We start from the raw sequence: 18866 nt of genomic DNA, 5'->3' as shown, positions 1-18866 counted from the left end.
TTGTGCGTTTGTATAATAATAATCACACTAATGATAACAATAACGATTAAAATAATATAAATAACAATAATAATGATAATAATAATAATAACAAATAATAATAATAACAAATAATAATTAATTAATAATAATATTAATGATGATTATACTGCTACTACTAATAATATTTACATTTATATTGCGCACTTATATATCCCAGGGGATGTTCAATGCGCCAACTATTAAACTAGTATTATTAGTTATTACCCTATCATTAGCCAAGGTAGTTGCCCAAGGGCGCTGAAATCATCCAAGGCATGAATTTGTACCAGGTACCCATTTTCTTCGCTTGGGTATTCGTGCCGCAGCGGGACTCGAACCATGAACCATCTGACACACAGTCAAATGCCGTATCCACTAGACCATGACACCTCTATCTGTATACCACATAGTTAATATGATGATTTCCAACCATCTCATACGAGATTTCCCGGGTTAGATGCTTATTTCGTTCTTACATCATAAAGTGTGTTTTGCCCACATTCCATCTCTACTCAGATGTATTAAATGGCTACCTGGTAATGGGTGTTAATGTTTGCAAAGCCCCAGGGAGAACAGTATTAATACTGATGAGGCCTTCACCGGGGAGTGTCATGGAATTAGCCATTGACAAGACCAGGCGAAGAAAAAAAATCTGAATATTGCCTACAATACAGAGCATTAAGGATTTACACACACAAAATAAATAGCTTGCAATAGGCTTATCTTCATATATCCATCTTAATATATATTTGCATCCAATTCTATACCAATTAATGGTCCTTTTATGCTTTGCTGTAAATACTACAAATTAATTTAATTCGATCTACGAAAGATTTTTCGTCCAAACTTACCTGAAATAGTATAGTTCGCCAAATAGCTAGGACTGATTATAATAATTAACAGTAAAGACACGGTTGAATGCATGTTTTCTGTCATATTCCGACGTTTGTATCCAGAAGTTGAATTCCTATAAGCACTAATAGTTTCTGTTTGCAACCGTTCTTTGTGAGAGCAGAACCTGAATGAGGAAAGGAAGTTCTTCAAACACAATATTTAAAGTAAACATTGATTAGAATAGACATTGCAAGTCAAATGAAAGCTCGTGATCTAAAGAAAGTGAAACGTGTACAAATCTTTTCCTTAAAAATACATATGCGACCACAATCGGACATTTAAAATTGCCCCCCCCCCCCCTCAATAAACGAAACCGAAATCTTACAAACTGGGCGTTTCGACGTTACGTAGGTGATTAAGGCAATGCCACTTCCGTATTTACACAAGGCCGTGTCAACACAAGCTAGACGATCAATAGCAGCCATATACAAAAATTATGCTAGATAGTGACTTGGATCTGCACTATTTATCGTCTGAATCCAGTGGAGATGATATTGATGGTATCGATGGGCCAGTTATCAAATTATTGTAATTTCGGGATAAAAATACGAGTTCCAAAAGGTACTTCATCCATTTTTTATCAAAATTGTTTATTTGTTCTTCTTCTTTTTTCGCGTTAATATACACATTTCCAGTAGCCTCTTACACTGACACTTCCAAAAAGCTGAATTTCCATACAAAAATATTTAAAAAGGCAATTAAAAAGCAGTTTGGTTCCAAAAGGTACTATATCCTTTCAAGTTATGCATTGTAACTTGCATACAGTAAGATTTTTGGTTCCAAAAAGTACTACATCCACAAAAATAAAAAAAAACATAACTTCATGAAGAATATTTGGGCAGACTTAGCTTTCTTTTAAAGAGTGGTTTTATACTTGTATCATAGAATAGTATAATCAGCCAAAGTATCATTCCAAACTGACATTGCTAACGATGATAAATGAAAATCTTTTTTTTTCTTTTTCTTTCAGAACTTGGATTTATGGATGTTGTACATATTGTAACCGAGCTCCTCCGACGTATATAAATCGCAGTCGGAATCCGGTGGAGAAGACGAGTGTTAGAAGTAATTAACATCGAAAAAGGGTTAAAATAGGTAATATTTACAACAAAGAATGTAGTGAAATTTGTGTCAAGACCAAAATACGAAACAAACACTGACTGATGTTTCATTTGATGTAATTCAGTTGGTCAGTGCGGCTCAGCACGGCAATGTAGCGAACGCATTATTACTTACATATTGTGTTAATTTTTTATTGACTTAATTCTTTCATCTGTATAATTTCTTTCTTCTTTTATGTAAATGGCAACATTATCTTTCCTTTTTTTTAAAGTTTATCTTTATCTAATTCAAAGGACATACATGGAAAACAATCGAAACATGCATGCAACAAACTTATACAGAAAAAGCTATAGACTGCTACAATCGTCTACGTCACATTATTTTTTGCGTTTTATTGGTTTTATTAGGCGAGAAAATGATTGATGAAAACTTCGTGTTTTAACGACTTATTTAAGTATTTAAAAAAAATTAATGATTGTTCTCAAAGTCCTGAGGTCAAAAACTAGTCATTGATATTTAGTTATATTTGTGTATAATGTCTGCTTTAAAGCGTAAATGGACATGCATTGTAGTACTTGGCCTATTGTTGAAAAAAAATCCCTTCAACTGAAGAAAAAAATTCCTGATATATTTTATTTTATTTGCCCTGAAATGAGACTATGAAGAAACATGTTCAAATATCGCTCTCTACTCCTGCTTTTTTGTTAATGAATGTAGGTATCCATGAAACTCAAGTAGAACCCACTCCAGCTGTCTATTACATCACCTAAAGTGCCGATGATACTCATTTCTTGCACATCAAAATATTGATTTAGTATATGACCATGATCTCAAATTATTATTTTCCACCATGCCATCATCTTTGGTATACGATCTGAAGGGACTTCCCTGTTTTCCTGGAGCGCCATCTGTTGTTCAAAACATAACACTAAAAGGTAAGTTACAAGTAACATCAACCCCTTCCCCCTTTTCTTAATCTCTCTCTCTCTCTCCCTCTTTCTATCTCCCTCAATCTCTCCCTTTCTCTCTCTCTCTCTCTCACTTTCACGCCGTCCAAGTTCTTTTCGTTCCCTCAATCTTTCCCTACCTTCCCTCCTTTATCTTCGCTCTTATCGGTACTCATTTCCCTTCGTCTCTGTCATTCTCCCTCCCTCTTTCTATCCCTTCATCTTCTCTTACACATTTTCTCTCCATCCTTCTCTTTCTTTGCCTCCATAGCCCCCTCTCTCTCTATTTTATCTCTCTCTCTCTCTCTATTTACACTTTCCCTCCTTCTCTTCTCTTCTTCGCTTCTCCTCATCTCTTTTTCTTTGTTTCTTGCCCTCTCTTTTCTTTTCCCACCCTTTCTACCCTCTTGTGCAATTTCTCTCTCTCTCTCTCTCTAATTACACTTTCCCTTCTTCTCTTCTGTTTCTCACCTCCCTTCATCTCTCTCTTTCTTTCTTGAGCTCTCTTGTCTTTTCACTCCCTTTCTTTTCTCTATTGCACTTTCTCTCTCTATTCTTTCCATCTTTCTCGCTAATTTATCATGTAAAAAGAGATCAATGGCTATCTCATAAACCACAAATGTATTGATAACTCTGTTGAAAAAAATGTTTCAGCAGGTCATTGTATAATTCTTTTCTTCTTTCTTTTCTTACTCAATACACATCAGTAACCATGGAACGATATTCACACGAGAGAAATTTCATTTTCGTAAACTTTCCTGAATATAATAATAATAATAAATAATACACAATATTTATTAGGCGTTTGATACTGTCTCTAATCCTGCACACCATAGTCTGACTAAAAAATTATTTACCAAAACTTATAATAAACACACAACTTATACTGTACATCTGTTCTTTATTCAATAAATCATGCATATAATTATGATAATAAAAATAAGAGTGAGATCAAACATACATGAGGTCAAACATATGATCAAACATAAGATCGATCAAACAAGAAATAAGACGGTGTGCACCTCCTTTGACCGACTCACAACTGCGGAATATCATTCATGAAATAAAAAGGTGCGTTTTTAGCAAGGACTTGAATTGGTCAAGAGAATGAATATTATGAAAGTGCGCTGGTAATTTATTCCAAAGGATAGGGGCATTTACTGAGAAAGCTCAGTAAATAATATACTTTAAAATAGCAATCAGAGTAGTCACCACTAAGTATGTTCAAATTGAAATGCTAAGATACAAGAGGGATGAATGTACATACCCAATATAAAAAAAAATCACGTTAAAATCACGTCAATATCAAGGTATCGACTTGAACAGATTTACGTTCTTCAAACAAAAATAACATTATAATAATAATAATACATTTATAGAGCGCAGAAACTATCCGACATTAAGTATATATTCTACTGCGCTACAAGAGCTCCTAATATGCTTAGATTTACAGTTAATTGAAAAGATGTGCTTTCAGTTTTGATTTAAAGATATTTACAGATGGTGAATTCCTGACTTCAAATGGTAAGTTATTCCAGAGTTTTGGGGGCTGCACAAGCAAATGTTCGATCACCTAGCGCTATTTCCTTAAATCACCCCCCCCCCCCTTCTCTCTCCCTCTCTCTCTCCCACACACGCCACCCTTCCCCTTTTTTTCTTCAATCTTTCACATACTTTTTCTCCTTTCTCTCCGCTCTTATCACCGGTATACCTGCGAAAAGGTGCCCCTCCTTGTGATCGAACGCCCCTACTACAATATAATAAGTGCTTCCCTCTTTAAGTTTAATGCGCCCTTGCTTTTATACCCCTTACATGAAAAACTGAATTTTCTGTGATATATTTCTAGGGTCAAATCTCCATATTTAGCTTTAAAATGTATCCTCTCTCCCTCTCTCTCTCTATCTCTTGTTTTAATTAATTTATGATCGTTCAGTATGAAGGGGCCAAATTAGCTTCATTCGAAAAGATGTGTGATGGCTTGGGTGCGGATTTTTGTTCGAATTATACTATTTAATCATAAGCAATGTATTCATTTTCAAAGAAGAAAATAAACGAGAATGGAAATAGACGTGTGTCATATTAAGTTGACTTTAAGCTGTGCCTTACCTTTATGCTTTTACATTTATATGTTTCTCTAAAGGTATATACTAAATTACTTTTTTCCCTCTTACTATATTTCCTCAATTCTCTTTCTATCATTCTTTCATATTCTTATCTTTTAACAAAATCTGTCGTCAATTCATTGCATTGTCAGTGTCGTGGACATTTTAAACATTCGGTCCCCTCGGCCAGAAGTTATTGAATGTTCAATACCCTTGAATTGTAAAAGTCACACATTTTGTTTGAAGTTTTGAATGTTAGGTATCCGGTTTAGAATAGTGTTTTTAGTTGGCATACTATTTCGAACGCACACCATTTCTGGTGAGAAACAAAGACTCATATGTGTTTTACTTGGGTTTGTTTTGTGTCCTCTAAGTGAATGTACAGTTCTCGTGTGTGTCCTCGGTTTGGTACCCTAGACATCTTTCTCCAAATTTGTTTAATTGATTCCTAGACGGGATTTACACACGCACGCACGCACACACACACACACACGTACGCACACACACACACACCCACATAATACACTCCCACTCACGACAATTGTATAGGAGTTACTTATGTGCTTAATGACTCGCGTTCCATTTCCCTGTCTATTCCTTATTTTTGATAATTAATTTCTGATGAAATAATTTTCAGTTCATTTTGAATAATAAATTTCCAGCCTGCTATTATTTCCTATTGATAATTCAACATCTTTTTATTCATTTTTTCTCTACCGATTTTCAACATTGTGAATTACACATTCTAACAGAACTCCGCCAGTGATCAAATTTTTCTACACCCTCTTCTGTTTGTTAATACCAGTTCTGTCATTATACAGAGATTGACAAAAAAAAATGAAGAGATTCAAATTTCCGCCGCAGTGGGCGCTAAATTGTTTGGTTTCCCCTGTACCCGTTTGGGTTGTAATTTTAGCGCCGTCCATCAATTTAACTTGTGTAAAATAAGTGTGTTTGTAAGACGGGAGATGCTTTTTAGAGCTTCAAGCGATGGTGGAATAATGCCATCTTTTAGGTTATTGGTTGGTATTCATTGATTGATTATAGAAAGAAGTTTTTATTAGGTGATACGTACATCCGGCACGTATCACCTGTTGATTTCGTCAAGACTTTTTTTTATTCTTCCATGAATTTTTTTCGGATAACACCATTCTCATGAAATTTTGCCTAAAGATAGATCCTATTCCAAGTTAGAACTGCGTGACTTTTCAGCGAAGCCAGGGCATCGTGACGACAACATGACGTCATTATGTGAAATTTCATTAATGGTCGTATACAAAGAAATAGTGCTCGAAACCCCAAACCAAGTAACGCACGCATATAGGATACATTCCGTATTTTGCATGTTTCGAATTCCTTATACTTCCCCAACAATTCATTTCAATATATATAAGTGAGTTCGTGATTACATTCTGCGCATGCGCAAAAAATTCCCCTGGACCTTTCCTGGACCTTTCCTATCATTGATGATATTCTTATTTTTATTCTATGCTTGCACACGACAATGAATGTGTTGTGATTAGTTTTAGATTATGCTATCGATCTCGTGGGTTTAGTAGGTTTTCTTGTTATTTCATATTTTACTAGCTTTGACAGCTTTGTAAAGAATAGTTAATATTGTACACGTTTATCGGACATATGAATATGAAATAATTGATTTAAAACGATTAATGAAAACTGTTTGAATGCCAGCTCCATGATTTACTTTATTACTAAGCTTGCTTTATACTTTTCTTGTTGCGCACGATAATGAAATTGATAGTTACAGTAATGTTATAATTTGTCATGCTTTGTTTTAGCAGTATCAGATATTAATTAAGCAATCCAACATTGAAACGAGCTATACAATGCAGGTTGTCCCTGAACAAAGAAACCCAAGCTTATATTATTTTGTAAATTACTTAATATTCCAAAATTATTTTTATCATTAAAGGTACTATGTCAATTTTTGCAGCCAACCTCAAATGCTGTAGAACTTTGCAGGAATTATGAATATGTCATGTATGTCCTATCTGTGAAATTTAAACGTTAGCAGTGTCCTCATATTCAAATTATGCAAGGAAACCCGTTTACTTGCTAGACTTCACTGTCAGACACTATTGAGTGACTGACTGGCTTTTTTTCTTCTTTGGTAATAACATACATGAAAAGAGTTGTAAAGGGTACACTAGCATTTGTCTACATCAATAACCCACTTCTTGTGATGGCCAAGATTAAACTGATTGAATCTTTGCGCAGCATAAAATGTATGACCATTCGGTACAATTGTCTGAAAATCAAGACTATTCCTTTTTGGCTCTATAGCCCTAAAGTCGATTTGACAACTAATAGTGGTTATTTCCCCCACTTGAAGACATTTTCAAGCCCCACCTTTTTAAGGGAAGTTCTAAATTAGTATTATCTTCCAAATGCAGTTGGAATTTAACTTTTTCATTTGTTTTGGCCTGCAAATGGGACATAGTACCTTTAAATGTATACATCCTTGAAAAGCTTATTTTCTCTTTATGATATGACAACAAGAATATGATTATTAAATCACATATGACTGATTTAAGTCTGAATTGGCTCTGACAGAAAAAACAAAAGATTCAATAATAGTTGTTTTGAAAGACAAATGATTTGGGAATATTAACTATTGAAACTCATCATGTAAAGTCTGCTTTTCTCTTCATCCATGTAAATGATTTTAAGGCTAGCCGTAATGCCTAACTTTCACACAGTTAATTAAAACAGTATTTCTCCTGCGGTTATTAATTTCGTCACTTGTAAATGTGTCTGCGAACATGTGCACCTATATATTTTTGTCTTCCATTCGTATTCTATACGTACATTCCTGTCATGTTTATTACATAAAATTTCTTCATTAGTTCGTGTAAGTTAATCATGTATAGGGTTTAGAGACAATTAACTTTGAGCGCTGTATGAAGGTAAATTATATTTTTGTTTATTAGCTTCTCTTTTATGTGCACATTAACCAAAATTAATTCAGGATCAGTGAGTAATTTAACGATAAACGTGGGTGTCCTTTTTCAGGGACATCATGAACAATGAAGTTTTTGCTTTAACAAAATCGGTAAATAATCTACAATAAAGTAAATTTTTCTGAGTAAAATATGGTGATATCAATTTTGGCCAAGATACTTTAAATTAAGAAGCACGTAAAACTAAGTAGACAGTATAATCATGGAACAACAAGTTTACTTCGAGAACACGTGCATTTTTCATTATCATCACAAAGGGTTAAAGTCAAAAATTAGTATATGTCGTATCTCCTATTATTTTTACATTATTTATTCTTCACTTGTCTCTTTTCGTCAACCATGGCACATGTAAGATTTGCCAAATCTGTCGGTCAGTAATCTAGTGGTAAAGGCATTGTCGTTCTCTGCCAGTGACACGGTTCGATTCTCGGGGGAGACAATTTTGTTCAACCTTTGCAAAGAAATTAAATAAGAAGATAGCAATGGGGACCTTGCATTTAAGTAACGCAACCATTAATATTGAATTTCCGCTCGTTATATACATAATTATATATATCATTTAATGACTAAAAATTATTAAAATGAATTGAAAAACACCCATCGAACCATCATCATCATACTTTTTCTAACAATGAAAAGACCTATTCTCTGAGAAATACACCACAAAGTATTTTTTTGTAATCATCTGATCATAAATAATTCGATAAGGTGCATACAAATGTACATATATAATTTCGTCATTGAATATAATAAAGATGATAACCAATAACAATCACTTGTTTGCCCCAATATGTGGTGACGGAATATTGGTAATTGCGAAATACTCGGAGAACAGGGATGGGGGGGGGTTCAGCCCACACCAAGGCCACTCCTCCCCTGCCTAGTATGCCAATGTAACATCAGGTTCTCTTAATAAGATCTTCTTCTTGCTTAAAAATAAGTGAATAAAAACTCGTTTACATTTAAAAAAAAACAAGTAAGAATGAGTGCTTAGCTATAGTTAAAACCTCAACTGTGCCATTGGCCTTTGAAAAATTGGTGGTGCAACTAGCATCTATATCATTCCTCTCATTGTGTTTGGTGTCATCCTCTGCATCCTTAGGGAGACTGGCGGCAACATCATTGTTGGTGTAATCAACCTGATCATCATTAACAAGTTAGCCCCCATTTCTTACGGATGTGAGGCTTCCGGACGCAGTAGAGTAGAAAGATGAAAAATCCTTGGAAGGAGTTCAGGACGACGAAGATTGGCTGAGCCACCTGTTAAACGCAAATGTTTCAGAAATAATAATTAGGTATATGGCATTCTCTGTCATGTTCAAAAGATACTAAACATCTAAAGAGGTAATGCTATTGTATGTAGTTATCATAACTGAGTTCTCAAGATACTTCTTAGAAGAGATAGATACCGCAATGACTTATTCTTGAAGCTAGTTGGCTTTACCTGACTGAATAACGGGATCAAAAGCAGATATCCGGTGACCCAGGTCAGACCGAGCAGGAGCAAGATGCAGATTGCATTCTGGACGCGTTCGATAGCCTCTTGGCGTTCTACCTTAGCCTCTCCTTTCATCCGACCAGCGATGTTGGCAGATCGGATCAGTTGTCGAACCACCAGGATGAAGATGACAATGTTGATGAGGAGGATGATGGCCATGGGAACCAGGAGACCACCGACTTGAGCCCATGATTGTAGAAAGCATCTGTTGATAGTAAATATGCATTTTGTAAAGTGACTGAATTATAAAGTCAATCAGTACTGACTATCCTAGCCATAGTTATACAAAATGTCTATGGTCCTTGAAACATTTAACTCGCCATTGTAAATGATTTCCCATTATTTATTCTGACAAGTCCAAGCTTTGTCATCCATAAGTTACCAATAACATCTGAGATTGTAATACTCATGAGATACCAATATACCCAAAGCCTAAACACTAGAATAGAGTACAGAAACTTGATCTTGCCGAATCCGAATTTTGAAGATCATTAGGTATACCCTAGGCTAGGCAATCCAATGTTCCAGCTTGACTTTCAATCGTTATCACTTACAGATCATCATGGGCGTAAGAGTCTCTGGCAATAGCTCCAGTAAGAACCACGATAAGTGCAGGAATTCCTGAAATGACATATGTGTTTAAGGAATACAATGTTTATAGTCATTTACAATACACCTAACTGGACATGTGCCTAGCTCATTCATTTCTCCGTTTCTCTGATAGACCTACTCATGTTATCGCTGTGCTGTCCAGCTCACAAGTTATTACTTCGGTTATGGCGACGCCATTATTATTTGTAAAATGAATTAGATATCCTGATGTTTATACTCTCTGGGGTTTAGGGTCTTCTTTGTACAAATCACATAAAATGCAGAGTACCATTTAATATTAATAATTACAATGAAGAAATTATACATAAATGGCAACAATGACGAATTCATGTGCATTGTTAGATAATTCCTTTCGGACTACAATCCGTCTTAAAATGATCTTTCCATAACTATTGGCTAGCATGGTTAATTGACCATAATACACTACCAGAGTTTTTGAATTATTTTATTCATTAGAAAACAGAGAAAATAAATATTTCCTGTGTTAAATTAATAGTTAAAGAAGTACGTTTGATCGCCCATTCATTATTTTTTTTATTGCTGAGAGTTGGTCGCAGCATAGCAGGTTGCCACACCTTGCCAAACTCATTGTTATGCTAATACTGTCAGTACCTACACCTACCCTGTTGGTCATAATGGTGGAATAATTTTGTTTACCCCAATTTATGGAATCATTTTGACAATGATTTATTCCTAATAGATCTAGATAACAATATATAAAATCTTGGATTTCATTGAATAACATTTTGCGAGTGGTTTTTTTTTTTGCGTGACTGCTATATAAAGCATGTGTGTGATACTATGCTTATCAACTAGGGGACCTACGTCCTTAAGTCATAAATAACAGTTAAGAGGATTAATGCCTCACAAAAGGGCACTAATATAGCACATCGACACAGTTTTGATCCTGGGGACTCACAGTAACGAGGCCATTACTTTGCCACTGAATCATGAATGTACGCTACAGGGGCTAGGGTAGGGGGAAACCCCCACAAATAATATTTTTTTAAAGAATTGCCATAAATTATCAATAATTCATCGCATTTCCCCACGGTCCCCAACAGAAACAAAAATCCTCTGTGTGCCCATGCCTTAAACCATAATGCATGGCCGTGCAGAGGATTGTTAGGGACCAGGGGGTGCAATAACTTATTAGTAATTTATTGGAACGGAAAGAAATATCTTACCCCACGCAGCGAAGAAAGCCTTGATCATGAAATTCTGGATGTAGGTGTTAAAGATCTTCACAATCATGAGGTAGGTATTGAACCCTTCCACACCCATCCAGGCAATGGAAGACAAAACGAAATAGTGAACTAGAGCCGTCAGTAACCCACAGGGTCCAGCTCGGACCTCACGATAATCTCTGATAGAATCCAGAGAGATCATGACGACAAATGTTGTGTAGAGACACAGCAAGGTCAGGCACAGACAGATGAAGATCTGGCTAGTCTGTTTGGTCCTCAAATCCAAATCCCTATCAAGATTGTAACATTGAAATGAGTTTAGGAAAGCAAAAGCGTCGAAGCTAAAGTTTACCATGCATTTACAGGCTTGCCATCACTTCATAAGCAACACAGAATAATATAAATGTCAAACAACAGCAGCAACAAAGAAAAGAAGGAGATTACGTGATTGTAATTTATTTATTTATCTCTTCTATTAGTGCGGGAAAAAAAGGAATTGTGACGCGTGTTGAATAAAACTAGTCCGGGTGTAACTATTCACGATGATGTCAAATGAAAAATATTTGTAAGAAAAAATGTTCGAAATAAATACGCTTCCTATTCTATGCAAACTGAACACCATGAGGCAGAGGATTTGATCTACGAAGTTGATAGAATATCAATATATGATATCGATATGATATAAACAAATTAATATTGTAACCTATCTATGAACCTCGTCACACCACCATGCATCGCAAAGCGACTAATAATATAACGGCAGTTTCTCTTCTTCTTCTTTCTCTCCTCCTCCTCCCCCTCCTTTTTCCCTTTTTATCATGAACTTTACATTGTTGATAGAAGTTGTGTGCTGCAGGTTTACACGTACTTTACAAATCATTTGATTACGAAATAATTTTATCAAAAGAGGGGGAGGGTATTTACATTTACATGATTATTTACTAAATTCTATAAATGCATCTCTTTCACAGTTAATGTGACTATTCTTCTTTCAAAAGTTACCAAACAAAATCGAAAATAAAATGTCTTCTTTGTATTACATTAACAATTACATCAGTGTTTTTTTCCATTGAGCTCACTTGTTCCACAGGTAAGTTGCCAATGTGACAAGAAGACTGAAGATAGAAATACAGCATCCAATGTAAGTCAGGATGTTGTATGCCTTGATAAATGAATCCTCCTGTCTATGGATATCCTGTGACATGAAGAAAAACATAAGCCCAAACTAAAACTTCTTCGAAGGCACAAATGAAAATGATCATTTGCCCATGAGCTCTCATAAAGTCTATACATAGACCATATTATATTCTCCATTAAACAATTTTAGCTTTTGATTGGTTGAGAGCTCGTCACATGACCAGAAATATTTCAACTATTTTAAGGTTGCCCGGAAAAAGTACTATTTGGGAGTACTATATGGGATTTAAATTTGTTTTGATTTTGTTTTCGAATCTTTGTTCAATAACATGTTTTTATTTTTATTTTTTTAAATAAAATCTGTCATTTAAAAACAATAAATTTTCCAAATTTCAATTTAAAAAATTCAAAACAAAAATCTTTTTTAAATATTTTGTTTTAGATAGTCGGGTTTTAGTTGTCCGGGGAGTAGTTGAACGGTGATAATGAATATAATAATACCTAATTGCTTTTCACTGACCATTATAACAGCAAAGCTGGTAAGATGATCACACGAACAGCGCACGCTCTCCTCATGGCGCTCATCAGATGATGTGATACCAGAAACAAGAACACACCCATCTTGGGACCAATCTTCCTTCTCCTCATCCCAGAATGAACACATGGGATTCACGTATCCAGACTACACAAGAACAACAAAAAAAAGCAAGAAATGCATGGACCCATAATAAAATTTGTTAAATAAAGCATGAAAGAAGAATGAATAATAAGTTTGATTGGTTTAGTTAAGAAGCCCATTTATAAGTGGAATCAAACACAGGATTCAAAAAGGAAAAAAATAGATTGAAATACACATGATGTTTCAATTTTAACCTACATACAAATTATGTAGTCTATGTCTACAAATTTAATCATCTATAAATACTGCTAAAGGCATTAAAGATACGTTTAATATATGAAAACCCATTATTCTGCCATTTTATTGTTAAAGGTTTTACCATTATTGAAGTGAAGGTAAAATTGATGAACTCTGTCAGGGCTGCTACTTTCCCTTGACCAATACTGAGAGAAATTACGGGCGAGTTAGCCGATCGATTGAAGTCTTCATTATCTGCACTGATTGTGCGCAATGACTTAGAAATGAACAGGGCTGAAGTTGAAAATACATTGAAGTTGATCCGGACGTATTCACTACTGCCATTCGACGGCGATCCTGAGGATGGGGCCGTGGACGAAACGACGGATGACACTGAAGGTGGAATGTTGACCTGAGCGATGATGTCTGGTCTGGTATCAATGACGTTATCGTGGTCATCTTGGGTCGGGACACTGATTGTAATATTGGATTTGGTCAGGTCTGAAGGACTGGATCCAGCTAGCGAAAGCACGAGACCGCTCATTACATCATCAGCAAGTACACTCTGAATCTGTTTTGTGAATTAGAACTTCAATCTTGTTATTATTCTTATTGTTATTATCATTATCATCATCATCATCATTGTTATCATTACTATCATTAGCATGATGAGGATTGAAAATGAGGCGATTAGCACCATGCACAGACGTTTAAGTAAGGCATTCCTCAAATTCAAAATGTGATGTATCCCGCACACATAAATGCACAAATAATTATGTTGTTTGGTCGATCTCTTTTAAACTATAAAGAAAAATGGTGGAAGTGTCGCGCCTTGTTGGACACACCAGATTGATTGAAACCACAATGGATGAACGGCAGTGTCAGTTTATTTTTAATTCTGTTAATTTGAATATCCATGCAAACAATTATATAACTTGAACATGAAATTTGTTATTTTAGTATACTGGTTGAAATCAAATTGTTTTTTCATAGCCTATGACATAAATCTAAAATCACCTTTACGGCTACACTTGGCTGCTGAATGTTGAGCAACCCGCCATCGGTAACCTCAACACGATTGATTTGTTCCCCAAAAGCCTGGACAAATTTACTTATTGCCCCACCTTCATCCTCTGCGGTTTCAAGTTCCTCCGTTTGTACCTGAGCTATATTGCTCACAATACTCGTTATAGACTCTGTTACCTGTCAATTCAAACACAAAAGAAGATGATTTAAAATATAATAGGGGAAAGTTGCCAAATCTCGGAAATCAAACTGAATGGCGATAGGGTATTGAATAACATGATAGCCTTAGCACAGCTATTATTTTAAAGCTGTTACACAACTTCTGGAAGAAGTAGCCGCTTTAAGGTCAAAAAGATATGAAAGGACAGTGACAGACCTAAATCTCTATTGGAACAAATACAATATTATACCAAAAAATCACCAAAAAAACCCTGATACGTTAGGCTCTTGTAACTTCTTAATTCACAACTAGTTTATGTTTCAGGTGTCCAATGTTTGTTGAAACCGGTTATGGGATTTACCTCATTCACATCTATTACAATTTCATACATGTATCGGAGGGAAGACTTCATTTTTTCCCCAAAAACATAATTATCGGGACATAAAAATTCTTCCTATCGCAACTTTATGTTCAATAGGATTGTTCTGGTATCGTGCAGAATACCTCTTCACTAGTCAGATTTTGCTGCACAATGTTAGATGTTATCTCTGCCACAAGCTTGATGTCATTTGATGTGATATCTTCGATGTTGGAAGTGACAGATGATACTTGCTGACTCACTTCAACTGCGTTTTTTTCACCTACGATTACCTAAAATTTGAGGGGAAATATCATCACAACACGTAAACGTTGATTGATTAAGGTAATACGAAATTAGCGAACATGTCTTCCTTACAATATTGCAATGACACATAACTGGGTTCCTGTTTCCATATACTGTTCCATCTTTATTATAATAATAATAATAATTACAGTGCTTATATAGCGCCTAACACTTACTTTATAAGAACTTTAGAAAAATGTGTCCCATATTATGTCATTTCACAACTCAAAATCGTCCAATGCATTTGTGAATGGAATGACATTTAAACAATCAGTAGAATTGATCGACCGTGGGCTATTCATTACCTGTTACGCATGATTTTATACTTTTAAATGTAAAGTAACGATACATTCAAAATAAAAAGTTCTGTAAGAAAGGAACTTGAATATTTTTTGTGTAAAACTGTACACAATAGTTGGTAAAAAAATAATGTACCAAATTGGTTGAAATCTACTGAATGATAGATTATTTTATTCTTATCTTCTTTAAAAAGAAAAAAATATCAAACTTTTTTGTTCAGGTTGTAATGATCAGTGGTATCTACAATATACTAAACACAATTGCATTACATATGAATGTTATTAATAAGCCTCTTTTCAATGATCGAAATTTGAAAAGAAAATTTCAAAAACCTGTGCAATTTCGGTGAGAATATCTGTGACATTTCTAAATGGTCCGCAATTATCCATAGGCTGCCACTGGCTCTTGGTAATACCATCGCCGATACACAGAGCCCGTCCAATAGGTTCATTGGCTGTTCGGTATTTAAGAATAAAAGAAGCAAACATTTTTATATTATATCAACAGAACACTGGCAAACAATTATTACCATATACGAAAAAAGGAGGAGACATAAATAAAGTAAAAATGTATCGTATATGATTGAAATTTTCTCAAGCTATTCATGACTCTGGAACTATTCAATACGCTCAACAACACGCGCGGATCTAGAATATCAATTTAGGTCCGAGGGCTGGGGGCTTGGGGTTCCTGCATTTATATTCTACGTGTCCCTCGCTTAAATTCATTTTTATTCATGAAACAGTTTGGGGGCTTGGATATCTATATGAGGTGCTTTTAGACTCCAAGCCCCTATCTAGATTCGCTAGTGTTCAATAATGAAGTGAAAACACACTACATCTGTTGAACATCATGATATCAAGGCTATTTTGGAAATGATATTGCGAGTAAATGAGTCGTTTTCGATCGCGCAGTTGCCATTCATTAATACGTTACAGAAAAGAAAACGTGGCGGTTTTTTTTTTTTTTTTTGAGGCGGATTACCGCGCCGTATCTGAACAAGCCAACAGGGAAATTATCATATTGATCGTGCTATTCAACCTAATCCCCCGTCTACATCCTCAAATTAAATATAAATGAAAAACAATCAAAACCAACCTTGAGTAGTGTTGAATGGACACATTCCTGTTGAATTTGCCCATGTTCCGTGTTCACCAACCGGAAATTCGACTTTTTCAAACCGAGGAGATATCCATGAGATATTCTGGCAAAAAGCTTGAATAAAAAGTATTGAAAATAAAATCCCCTTAACAAATTATAATTCCATGTTACTTTGTTTATCTACTTTAAAGTGACTTGCTGCAAATTGTGCAGGTATTCTTTTTTCAAAGATGTGCCAAATGCTAGGGATAGTTAAACGTGCAGCGAGAAGGCGACTTGTTTAACTATCCAAGGCGCCATAATTTAAGTAGAGAAAGCGAGATACGTGTATTAATAGCTGGCTAGTGCGCCTTGCTTAAGCAGAGAGACGTCTTCTCGTCTTAAACAAGGCGCCTTGGCTACTTTCAGCAACTCGCATTCTTGTCTTCTCGGCCTGAAAGCGCTCTGATGAGTTTTATCTAGTACGGGCCTTTTAGCATTCTCATCTTAAGCACTGAGGCCTTGGCGACTTTAACAATTCGCTTTTTCCGCCTTCTAGGCCCTAGCAAGGCCCATTGGCGAGTTAAACAGATCGCCATCTCTCTGCACGTTGAAGCTTTTGTACAATGCAGAGAACTTTAATCACTATAAACAAGAATGAAAATTAAGAAGTGCTTTATTAAATGAAGGGCCGAAAGGCCGAAGAAACAAACAAGATCCACGCACAAAGGAGCACACACAAACAAGCACACACACGCACATACATACACAAACACCCAGACACGCACGCACACGCGCGCGCACACACACATAAGGGATTTTAGAAAAACATACTTTCTTCAGGGGGTAGCATTTGACATCGGCAGTGTTGCCAAATTGAATTAAGAATATCTGTTAGAAATAGATGTTGGTACCTTCAAATTCAAGATGGATTCAAGGCTCCTAAAAAAAAAGACATTGTTGTCATGCTATGACATTATATTTATTTAATTTGTTGGTGAATTATCCCTTTAACATTGTGATCGAATCAATATCCCGATACTTTCTTTTAAAGAGCAACTGTTTAAAAGAGGAAGTGCAGCAAGATCCGGCTAACTTCCGCTGACATAGCAATATTTTATCCGAAGATATTAAAACAGATAAAGATAGGTTTTAATTAGTTTCACTTTCGACACTTACATAAAATAGTATTGGGAGCACTACTCTTAAGATTTTTTTTTTTTTTAATAACTGTACGATGCTTAATCACAGTTCAGCCCACAAATTTATTTTGCTTTGTTAATTAGGATTTTATATGTTACCATAAGAAGAGGAGAAGATAAGAAGAAGAAAGAAGAGGAAGGAGAAGAAGGGGGAAGAAGAAAAAACAAAAGTAGGAGGATGAGAAGAAGAGGGAGAAGAAGAAGAAGAAGAAGGAGGGGAAAAGGAAGAAAGAATAAATTATAGATAAAATTTGAAAAAGAAAGGTACACTTTAAATAAACAAGATATTGATTTGATATCAGGCGACACTCTCCTCTGTCTTGCAGCCATCTTGTTGCTATGACTATGAGCACTATACGTACGACTTTAAGAACAACCCTTGATTGTACACTGTCGCTCATATAGTTGGAATATTTTAGTTTTTCCCCAATATATGGAATTATTTTTAAAATAATTGAAAAATAATAGATCTAGATAATAGTATACATTCTCAGATGTTATTGAATAATAATTTGCCAATGTGTGTTTTGCGTGACTGCTAAAGTATGTGCATGCTACTATGCTTATCAACTAGGGTTCCTACGCCCTTAAGTCATAAATGACAGTAATGAGGATTAATGCCCCACAAAAGGGCACTAATATAGCACATCGACACGGTTTTGATCGTGGGGCCTCACAGTCACGAGGCCATTGCTTTGTCACTGAACCATGACTGTACGCAGCGGGGGCTAGGATAGGGGGCAGTTTCCATAAATAAATTTATTGCATTTTACCCCGGTTCCCAACATAAAAAATCCTCTGTGTGCCCATGCCTTGAACCATAATGCATGGCCGTCCAGAGGATTTTTTTTATTTCAAAAGCCACCAGAGGTGGCGTAGATGAGTGGATATTTCACCGGACTGTGGATCACAAGGTCCGCGGTTCAAGTCCCACCGCGGCACTAATGTCCTTAGGCAAGACATTGATCTACATTTGCCACTCTCCACCCAGGTGTTAAATGGGTACCCGGTAGGATTCGAAAGCTAATGTGCTTAGATTAGCAAGTGTGCGCTTGTAAAAAAAATGCCGCCTGGCTGGAATGCTCCCCAGGGGAGTGGAGAATGCGCATACATTGTGTGCGGGTAAGCCTGAATGCG

General features: G+C 35.7%; 1 protein-coding gene across 1 annotated transcript; it reads right to left on the bottom strand.

The window, feature by feature from the left end:
• Positions 1-8900: 8900 nt before the first annotated feature.
• Positions 8901-13144, bottom strand: LOC115923325 (adhesion G-protein coupled receptor G2-like). The gene is made up of 6 exons (XM_030983779.1): positions 12962-13144; positions 12384-12499; positions 11305-11594; positions 10060-10126; positions 9452-9710; positions 8901-9267 (listed from the first exon to the last, which is right to left on the bottom strand). Exons 1-6 carry the CDS (start codon positions 13103-13105, stop codon positions 9157-9159), a joined length of 987 nt encoding a protein of 328 aa, XP_030839639.1. The 5' UTR covers positions 13106-13144; the 3' UTR covers positions 8901-9156.
• Between the last annotated feature and the right edge of the window lie 5722 nt (positions 13145-18866).

Source organism: Strongylocentrotus purpuratus, unplaced genomic scaffold, assembly GCF_000002235.5.
Source record: "Strongylocentrotus purpuratus isolate Spur 01 unplaced genomic scaffold, Spur_5.0 spur5_scaffold_13, whole genome shotgun sequence".
Classification (NCBI taxonomy): Eukaryota; Metazoa; Echinodermata; class Echinoidea; order Camarodonta; family Strongylocentrotidae; genus Strongylocentrotus; species Strongylocentrotus purpuratus.
Note: the sequence above shows the minus strand (reverse complement) of the source record. Positions and strands in the feature narration are given on the sequence as shown.

Coding starts and splice junctions, on each gene's coding strand:
- LOC115923325 (XM_030983779.1), bottom strand. CDS start 13,105: ATGTGTTCATTCTGGGATGAGGAGAAGGAAGATTGGTCCCAAGATGGG. Junction 12,500..12,961: donor CCAGCTTTGCTGTTATAATG/GTCAGTGAAAAG, acceptor TTCATGTCACAG/GATATCCATAGACAGGAGGA. Junction 11,595..12,383: donor GCAACTTACCTGTGGAACAA/GTGAGCTCAATG, acceptor CAATCTTGATAG/GGATTTGGATTTGAGGACCA.